Raw genomic sequence first — 10,560 nt, 5'->3', positions numbered from 1 at the left:
TATAGAAAAAGGCTGCTGATCACTCACAGAGAAGTTATTTGCCTTTGGGTTCACTGGGAAAGTCAAACCTGTGGATTTATAAATATGGAGGTCAGAACCTGGACCAATGTCATCTCACCAAGTGGCAGCCCAGTGAGACTCTCAACTTAAAATACAGACTAGTCACCACCTACTCAATTCCTTCCAGTGTTCGATTATGGCATGGTCAGAATAATGTCTTGGGAATTCTAAGGTAGAGACAAGAAGGAGGGCATTGGCTAGACAGGCATATTAAGAAAGTGTCTTTTACATTGAGGTTCATCAACACACTTTAAACAAACTTCTCTCCAGAAAACTTCTTTTGTTTATTGACCTAGTTCTTGCTAATCATCCCCTCATGCTGTACCCTCTTGGTCCTTACAGGCTCAGCATCAATTATTAATTAATCTGAAATTGATTGATGAGGTCCTCTGTAAATGATTCTAAGCTATACTACAATTCTAGCTAGCCCAAGCTTCTTCAGCATAGAGACTATTTATATTAATTGTCAACCTCCTAGCCCCCAACATTGATAGCATAGTATTTTGTATACAGCAAATGTTCAGTAAATTATTTGACTATCCAACATCCACCACACATAGACTTCTATAGATGAGGCAAAATGATAATCAAACTGGAATCATTTGTCAAATATGAAATAATTTTATATAATGTCTCTAGAGTGATAAGGAATGTAGGCTTCAAAAATGCTAAAGAAATGTATGAAATCCCTAGCCTTGGCCATGCAGTGTTATTTTTGACATTGAACTGCAAGAAATTTCTAAGTCACAAATTTCAAAAGTGACCCCTTCCTGAGTAAGTAATAACAAAGCTAACAAAGAAAGAAAGAATATATCTGACTCGTTTGGGAAATTAACCAGATTGCATGAACTTTATGTCTTGTAAAAAATCCTTCTGAGTAGAGACTAATTACTAAAAATGTATTTTTGTTCAATTATCCACAATCTAGTTGGTGGATAAAATAAGTAGGCCAATAATAATATTCCAAGGAACATATGGACATTGGAAAGAATAACCTTTCACTATAATTACTAGCTCCACTACCTCACTTCTACTCATTCTTTAATCCACTGTGATCTGACTTTTATTTTCAATTAAGTTCAACTTATCATTTTTAATTTCCTGTGTATATATATACCAGGGCTTAATGAGAGAAAAAATTCACACATTTCCTGCACTCCAGTGTTCCATAGCCTATTAAAAGACCCAGGCATATGAAGAAACAATTGTCATACAGAGCGGCAAGTGCCATTAACAAGAAATGTAGTATAAATGGTGATAAGAAAAAGGAAAAGGTGATCAACTCTGTTTGAGGGTGGGGTCTTAGGTTGGGTTCTTTGGAAGCAGAGCTTGAGGCAGGGATTTATTAAAGGCATGCACTCTGGAGGAAACATGTACTGCAAGATAGGGCAAGGGAAGGAGCCAAGCAAATAAGTGATCTTGATCAATGTCTACCCTTGGCTTCCCATAAGACAGATTCTGGAGCACAAATCTCACAGCAGAGAGAAAGGGACAGGTCCAGGCTTTTGTACCTCTGTGTCACAGGGCCATTGACTGTGCCAGTTAGCCAAGGGTATTCCTTCTGAGAAGGTCACAGGCATAAGCCATCAGCTGAAGTACTCACAAGCAGCTGAGCATTTGGATATTCTGCTGGTCAAGTGCATCTGGGCAGAGCACCAATATCATCTATTAAGAGAGGGTTAGAAAAATTAGATTATATGTTTATTACTTTGGGCAGCTCAACATTGGAACACCATTCCTGTTTGAGACAATAGGACAAGACAGATGGCAGACAAGGCTTCATTTTGCATGATGCTTCCCATTTTCTGAGCCTGGTCCTACGGCCTTCCAAGTTTGTTATTGTATATCCTTCTTTAAAAATTCCTTTTCTGCTTTGACTAGCCAGGGTCAAATTTCATGGTTAGGGAGGTTTGACCAGTACAGAGATTAGGAAAATTGTTAGATCATAGATCATCATAGCCTGAAAAACATAAGGCCCATTGAAGGGGAGAAGAGCATATGGAGAGGAGAGATATTACATATATTCAGGCTGAGTAAGAACCATAAATCTAGGGTGACTATAAAATATGTTACTTGTGAGTGTAGGGGAAAGTGTGGCAAATCTAGTGGGCATTTGAGAAAAAGAAAATGAATTAATCGTGGGATTTGTTGAGTATGAGTGTTCTGGGTACACCAAGAGGGAGATGCTTCATAGGTGGCCTTTCACGTGTCACGGTCAAGATGAACCATCTGGAACACACACACACACACACACAGAGAGAGAGAGAGAGAGAGAGACCACTGGGGGTGGCTAGGCTAGGCTCAGGGGGAAATGAACACAGAGCAAGAGTTGAAGAGGACAAAAGCAGAATCCAAGAGGGTTATTAAATCTATGTAGTTCTCTATGATAAATATTCGGCAAACCAAGAGAGGACAGGAAAACCAAGGAAAGAAGGACTAGCCAACACAATTAAATGGCTCCAGAGTGATCAAGCAGGACAAGGGCTGAAAAGAGACCAGTGTTGATGTTAACTAGTAAGTCAGTGATGACCTTTCAGAGGAGAGTTTTATGGAGTTCCTTAAAATATAAAACAATGTATCCCCCCTTCTCTGTCTAGTAAATACATCACCTCATCAACTAGATTCCCTTACAACCCTGTGTTTGTAACTGTTCCCTCTCTATTGGCTCCTATGCAGTAAAGAAGCGTAACTAAAGTACTCTCTTCTCTCTTCTCCAGCTGTGGAACTCCAACTCATCCTTCAAGAGTCAATGTCACCTCCACAGTAGGTGTTTCCTGACTCCTCAGGTGAGAATTAGATCCCGTTTCTCTCCTGGAGTCGCATAGCACTTTGTGTTTATTTCTTTTGTAGATCGTACTGAAGTATATTGGAGGCATCTACTTGTATGTCTGTCCGACTATGACCAGAACCTGTGTCTTAGTCACCTTGTTTTCTTAGTGCCAAGCATAACTTGTGGAACACATGACAGAATTCAGTATAAATTATTGAAAAAATGGCTATTTGGCTGAAAAGAAATAACTGCATGAATGCTCCCTTCCTAAAAATTTTTACCTTCAGTCTATTTCTTGATTTATAGTTCTGAATACATATTTCAAATTGGAACTTATGATTTTCAATATGCTTCATAGAATAATTAAACATTTGGGAGAAAAAAATCATGCACAGAGAAGTATCCCAAGGGAAAAAAATAAATATCCTTGGTGCATGTGGTACAGTTAATATATCATTACAATAAATTATAAACCAAAACCAACATTATAAAACACAAAATTTGAAATAGATATAAAATGGAAGAAGTCTATTTCTCCTCATGCCAGGAAGTAGCTTTGCGTATTAATAAAATTTAAATGCCTCACAGACAGAAAAATGATGGAAATAGACTGTGATAACTTAAAAACGAGCACACTTTAAACAGCCTCTGTGATGAATATGTGATTATGAAGAATCCGTCAAAAAGGCTAGTCAGGCATTGTTCCACTCTGATGCTTCCAGAAGCAGGATGACTGATGGCCCTCAATTAAAAAAAGGCACAGTGAGAGACAAGCTAAACTGAAGGCACAAAGGCGAGAGGTTGAATTGCTGAAATATACAAAGATACTAGTCTGAAAGGTAACAATTGAAATTCTAGTAAGTGTGAGTGTTCGCGATGTGTCTAAAATATTACAAATATCCAAATCATTCTAGAATATTAATGGAGACTGAGAAAAAAATAAAAGGAAAAGTAAAAAGACAAATAGATGCATAAAGAAAGGTGAAAAGTTTATAATATTTGGTAGCTTTAGGTGAATTCATGGTTGCGGCAAGTTACCACAAACATGGATTGGCAAAGACTTTCTATAAAGAATGAGATAGTAAATGTTTTAGGCTTTGCAGCTACTGCAAAGGACCTCTGTCTCAACTACAAACTCTCCTGCTGGAGTGAAAAAGTAGCCACAAACAATAGGTAATTGAATGGGGTAGCTGTGTTCTTATAAAACTGTATTCACACAAAAAGTGGGGGCCAGATTAGGATTGCTGACTGTAGTTTGCGAGCCCATGCTATGCAACAAACCAGTTTGTGATAAACAACAGAATAGATAAAATCTAGTGTGTGTGAGACAGAGATCACTGATTGTTGAGTCAATAACTGTTGAAGTTACAGTAAGTTTTTATTGTATTTGGTCTAGTACTTACATGAGGGTATAGATTGAGCACATTGATTAAGTCCAGGCATTAGTATTATTTTCAGGTTATCTAAGTGATTTCAAGGTGCAGCCATATTTGCCAACCAGGGTGCTAAAGAGTGCTTCTCAAATTCCAGTGTGTAAACTGATCACCCAGAGTCTTCTTAAAATGTAGATGCTCATTCCATAGCCCTGGGGTGTGGCTTGAAATTTTTCATTGCTAGCAAGTTCTCAGTTTAGATTGATACTGCTGGTCACAGACCACACTTTGAGCAGCCAGATGCTAGTGCTGGTTTTCAATGCCTGGCATGCCCATGCCCTGCCCCAGAGGCCTATGTATTTGGTCTGGGATGCCGCCTGGACATTGAGATTTTCAAAACCTCTGCTGGTGATTTGAATGTGCAGCAAAGCTTGAGAGCCTCTATGCCAAAGCTCATGATGATATGTCTATTTTAGTTACGTTATCAGTGGCCCTAATGTGTTCCCTTTTTCTCATTCTCCCTCTCAGCCATTCCTCTCCTTTCCAGCTCCAAACATCCAGACGAAGGTGGGGATCAGGGTGAGCACTTCATCCTGTTGCTGTTGTCCACCTCTGAAGAGTGGGAGAAGGTTCAGGATGGAAACAGGAGACTCAGGCAACCTGGGTTTGGGAAGAACAAGCACAGCATTCTAGGAGTGAATTCAAGGCAAAGCTGGTTGAAATAGAATGGGTGGGGGCGGGGAATAGCTCGGAAATTTATCACAGCACAACCTTCCTCCTGTCTTGGGCCTGAGGTATGTGTGGGGTGGGGGCAGGGAGCGAAAACCGCCATGTACCCTCCTGAGTCCTGGAGACACCTGACAACCAAACCAGCTTCTAAGGGTTTTTCCTTCTCAGTACGCAGGGCCACTTGGTTACTAGACATGCAAGAGAGACCCCCAGTCGCAAAGTGTAGAAGTGAAGTATTTTCCCAAAGCATAAAGACCACGAAGGGCCGGGCGCGGTGGCTCAAGCCTGTAATCCCAGCACTTTGGGAGGAGGAGACGGGCGGATCACAAGGTCAGGAGATCGAGACCATCCTGGCGAACACGGTGAAACCCCGTCTCTACTAAAAAATACAAAAAACTAGCCGGGCGAGGTGGCGGGCACCTGAAGTCTCAGCTACTTGGGAGGCTGAGGCAGGAGAATGGCGTAAACCCGGGAGGCGGAGCTTGAAGTGAGCTGAGATCCGGCCACTGCACTCCAGCCTGGGCGACAGAGCGAGACTCCGTCTCAAAAAAAAAAAAAAAAAGACCACGAAGAAACATAAGGGTAAAAGATGATAGCTTCCAGCCCATTATCTTTATCAAACTAATGTAGGGACAGAAAATCAAATACCACATGTTCTCACTTACAAGGGGGAGCTAAATGATGAGAACACGTGGACTCAAAGAAGGGAATAACAGACACTGGGACCTACCTGAGGGTGGAGGGTGGGAAGAGGGAGAGCAACAAAAAAAAAACTAATTGGGTACACGGCTTAGTACCTGGGTGATGAAATAATCTATACAACAACCCTCCATGACAGCAGTTTACCTGTATAAAAACCTGCACTTGTTCTCTTGAACGTAAGTAAAAATTAAAAGAGTAGAAGATGATAATGGTGACAAATCATGGGTACCACATAGTGAACATACACTGTGCCAGGCATTGCTCTAAGTGATTTACATATATTAACTCATTTAATCTCAACAGCCCAATGGGATTGATGGTTTTATTATCCCTATGTGGAGAAACTGAGGCACTGAAAAGTTAAACAACTTACCCAAGTTTACCCAAAATGAGTGGCTAAGATGGGATTTGAACTCAGGCAATCTGAGGTTAAGAAAACACTACACCAAATTTTCTCTCCAAAACAGAAAATTAAGAAGTCCCCTCAGTCAACTAAAAGTTTGAAACACTCAAAAATTAATGTTTGCTCTGTTCTTTCTCATATCCACAGGAGAACAGTCAAGGGACTGTTTCAACAGGTTATAGCTGGGACAAAGTCAGAGAATTCAGAAGTCCTTACAGTGGGCAGCGAAAGAGATGCAACGAGAAGACCAAGTTTGACAAAAATGCATAAAAAGGCAATAGCATTTTCTGTAAACTGAACTCAAAGGGCCAGAATCCTAATTTTTAAGAAAAGTGTTAAAGTACACTCGTATGGAAATGTGGAAGACAATTATTGCACAGCTAAACTTGTTCATATCTTAATAAATGCTTATATGGTTTGACTGCATCCCCACCCAAATCTCATCTTGAATTGTACTCTCATAATTCCCATGTTTTGTGGGAGGGACCCATTGGGAGATAATTGAATCATGGGGGCACTTTCTCCCATACTGTCCTGCTGGTAGTGAATAAGTCTCATGAGATCTGATGGTTTGATAAGGGGAAACCCATTGGCTCCCATTCTCTTCTCTTGTCTGCCGCCATGTGAAACATGACTTTCACCTTCCACCATGATTGTGAGGCTTCCCCAGCCACGTGGAACTGTAAGTTCAATAAACCTCTTTCTTTTGTAAACTGCCCAATCTTTGGTATGTCTTTATCAGCAGCGTGAAAAACGGACTAATACAATGCTCAAAACAATCTGCTAGCTTTAAAATGATGCAAGCTACACATGTGTCTTTGACTAAAGCACAGAGTCTGTAAATTTTTGCCTTTTACCTTTGTAACCCACAGAAGAAAGAAGACTTTTTTGTTTCTTGTTTCTTTGTAACTTTCTTTGTGGCACAGAAAATAGATGTTTTAAGTATTTTTCAACAGACATGGGCAACGTTAGGGTTTACATGAGTGGAGGTATCCTTTGGTCAAATAGAGAGTGGACTGAGAGAGAAGAGTTTTAAAGGGGAACGAGAAAAAAAAAACATAGAGAAACAGGTGTATCATTTCCATATAGAATCTTCTTTATACTAGGAAATAATATCTTTCTATCCAGAGACATGAAGAAAATGTAAAAGGCGAACTTTTCTCTCCATCTTGAAAGGAGAATTCAGAGGCCACACTGAGCTTCTCAGGAACAGGATGATTTTGAGGTAAGCTTGGGGCAGACATTGGGAATAAGATAATAAACATGAGGCAGACAACGGTCAAGGTGGGACCAGCAACTCTCTGGGTGTTCAAACACCTCAACCATCCTCTAAATGTTAGCTGCTCTGCACTTTGGACTGGATTCGTCATACTCTCCCTTATGCTCTCTTTCTGGTGAGCTCATCCAATCACATGACTTCATTACCATCTATAAAAAGTCCCCCATATGCCTACTTCCAATCATGACATTTTTGCAGCTCCATGATTCACATTTCCACTAGGATGTCTAATAAAAATCTGATTTTACATGGCATGCATTCCCCGCTCCTCCACCCCAGGGACCCCTGCAACCGTCCCCAGGGAGATAATAACACCATCATCAATCCAAGTGTTCAGGTCCAAACTTCAGAACCTACATTATGTTCCCCCTCTCCCATTCCTCACCTCCTGTCCATGAGTAAAGTTTGTCTCTCCCTGTCAAAAACCCATATGGAACTTGTCGACCTCTCTTCATTTCCTCAGCCACCATCACAGCTCAAGCTGCACTAGTCTCCTACCTGGATCAGATACACTGGCTCTACCTGCTCTGCACCTTCAACTCTCTGCCACCCCTCTACATTCTTCAAAGCAGACAGTCACTGCCTTGACATTTTGGGGGCATTTATTCTACTTTATATTCAATATCACAAATTTGACCTTCAGCTTTGACCTTATGTTTTTCAGTCCTTTTGAGTTGTTTATTTTTCAACTAGCTTTAATGGAAAAAATGGTACAATTGAAGGAAAAACCATGAATGGAGAATTCGTAAGGGCAATATACAGGAAATCACCCCCTATCTGTGGGGAAGGCAGCCTAAGGCTCAGTCCCATTATCTGTATCACTCAGGGTGAGCTTGCCAAAGAGGTACTCTGCGATACTGTCCACCCGAGCCCCCATCTTGAAGCCCAGAAGCAAGAATCCTTAACACTTGCATATTTTGTTTTTTGTTTGTTTGTTTGTTTTTTGAGATGTAGTTTTGCTCTTGTTGCCCAGGCTAGAGTGCAATGGCGGGATCTCGGCTCACCACAACCTCCATGTCCCAGGTTCACACAATTCTCCTGCCTCAGTCTCCCCAGTAGCTGGGATTACAGGCATGCACCACCATGCCCGGCTAATTTTGTATTTTTGGTAGAGACGGGGTTTCTCCATGTTGGTCAGGCTGGTCTCAAACTCCTGACCTCAGGTGATTCGCCCCCCTCAGCCTCCCAAGTGCTGGAATTACATGCCTGAGCCACCCACCCAGCGACGCATACTTTAAAAAGAAAACTTTTCATGTCAAGTTAAAGACTATATTGTTTTAATCCCTGCCCAATCACATTTCCTACCCTTCTTCTCCAGAGGCAACCACTAGGATGAATTTCACACCATGCTTTACACCTTACCATGCATACGCACCCACAGATACCATGGCCCAAGACTGCACACCCCACCCGACCCCACCCACCCCACCCATCTCACCCCATCCCACCCCAACTCACTTCACCCTATCCCACATGCCCTCAGAGTTTATAAGGGGAAGACTAATGTGTTTTCCAGGGACCCATAGAATGCCTTTTCCCTCCACCCCCGCAGATCCTGAGCTGCATGCAGATGGGGCAGAGCTGAGTGGAGAGACTGCTGGATACCTACTTTAAACCTGCATGGGGATGTGCCCTGATTCCTAAAAGGTGAGAGTGTTGCAGACACGCGTCAGCTGGACACCTTTATTGCTTTGAGAATACATAACTTTATTGCCAACAGCGGGAAAACTGAGAGGAGAAAACTGAAGAGAACGTTCTGAAAGGGCAACATGGATGCCCCGCCTGGTGGCCGTACCCGGGGAAGGCACCCCGTGGCTGCGGGGCCCCTCTGGGCTCAAGTGTCTTTCTCGCTGCGGCCCAGGGTGAGCTTGTCAAAGAGGTACTCTGCCAGGCCTGCTTCCGGGGGGGCCCCCATCTTGCGCAGGTTGCTCAGGTAGCCACCCAGCTCTTTGATGGTCTTGGCCTGCTGGTTCAGGAAGTGGTTCTCCAGGAAGTCGCGGAGCTGGGGGTCGCCGTTCTGCTTGGCCAGCTGGTGCAGCTCCAGGAGACTCTTGTTGACTTTCTTCTCCAGGTCGAAGGCACACTCCATGGCCTTGAGCCCGCCCTCCCAACCTTGGCGCTCTGGCTTCCTGATGTCGCTAAGGCAGATGCGGCCACCGCGCAGGTTCTGCAGCCTCATCAGCTCCTGGGCGTGCTCCCTCTTCTCGTGCCACTGGCGCAGGAAATAGCGGCTGAAGCTCTCCAGGGCCACGTCGTCCCGGTCGAAGTAGAAGGCCATGGATAGGTACACATAGGAGGCGTAGAGCTCCAGATTGACGTTGATGTTGACGGCGACCTCGCAGCTGGGGTGGTAGTTCTGGCGCACCTGCGACAGCGGGCCCAGGGCAGGCAGCGCGGGCGCGGGGAGCAGACGGGGTAAAGCGGTGTGGTCGCGACGGTCCCGGAGCGGGCAGCGGCATCGGCATCGGCTGTGGCGGCCACGGCGGAGGCCTCGGAGCACCACCATGGTGGGCGAGTGCGGCGACCAGCGGAGGGCGGGGTCCTCCGGGCGGGGTGGTTGTTGTCGCAGGGTCTGCGAAGGGACCGGAAGTGGGCTGTGGGGACCGTTATGAGGGGAGGGGCGCGCCCGGTCCGGCGGGTGGTGCTGGTGACTAGGGTGAGCGCAATGAGTTCCGAGGGCAGGCTGGGGAACTAGGCACTCTCAGTCCTCTGCGCGACGTCAAGTCTGCAGAAACTTTTGTAGTGTCCAAGGACTTTCGCCTGTCCCCTGATTATTCCCCTCTATGACAGCTTGTTCTCATTTTATAAACCTCTTGTCTTTCTTAAACTCTGAGAGTATGTTCTGGTAACGTTTTCTTCTGTTTCCTGTATTATATCCTTTTTTCCTTCCTCCAGAATTAGTTCTCTTTTTGCATCTTCCTCACTTTTCTTAAAGAGCTGGAAAACGTTTGTCCATTCATGATTGGAATCAAGGACTAGGTCAGCCTCGGTGATGAGCATGGATCTAATGCACAGTGGTGAGTCTGGATGACCAATAGAATTCTCCCATGAACAGGAGGGTGGAGTGTGTGTCAATTAGGGAGTGGTCATCTCCTTTGGAGATAAAGGTATAGAGCTCCCGGGCAGAGTAGGAACTATTCCAAATGTCCAAAGCATGGCATTTCTCTGGCATTGGAAGACTTTAGTGGATCTGTCTTCTAGGTAGATGTCAGCTTCCCTTTAAATGTTCATCCAAGTCTGCTGC

At 43.9% G+C, this 10,560-nt stretch overlaps 1 protein-coding gene across 1 annotated transcript; it reads right to left on the bottom strand.

The window, feature by feature from the left end:
- Nucleotides 1–9,150: 9,150 nt before the first annotated feature.
- On the bottom strand, nt 9,151–9,822 carry LOC112616417 (ferritin heavy chain-like). Its single transcript, XM_025373376.1, has one exon. The coding sequence runs from the start codon at nt 9,820–9,822 to the stop codon at nt 9,151–9,153; it is 672 nt and encodes a 223-aa protein (XP_025229161.1).
- Between the last annotated feature and the right edge of the window lie 738 nt (nt 9,823–10,560).

Source organism: Theropithecus gelada, chromosome X (genome assembly GCF_003255815.1).
Source record: "Theropithecus gelada isolate Dixy chromosome X, Tgel_1.0, whole genome shotgun sequence".
NCBI lineage: Eukaryota > Metazoa > Chordata > Mammalia > Primates > Cercopithecidae > Theropithecus > Theropithecus gelada.
Note: the sequence above shows the minus strand (reverse complement) of the source record. Positions and strands in the feature narration are given on the sequence as shown.

Coding starts and splice junctions, on each gene's coding strand:
- LOC112616417 (XM_025373376.1), bottom strand. CDS start 9,822: ATGGTGGTGCTCCGAGGCCTCCGCCGTGGCCGCCACAGCCGATGCCGA.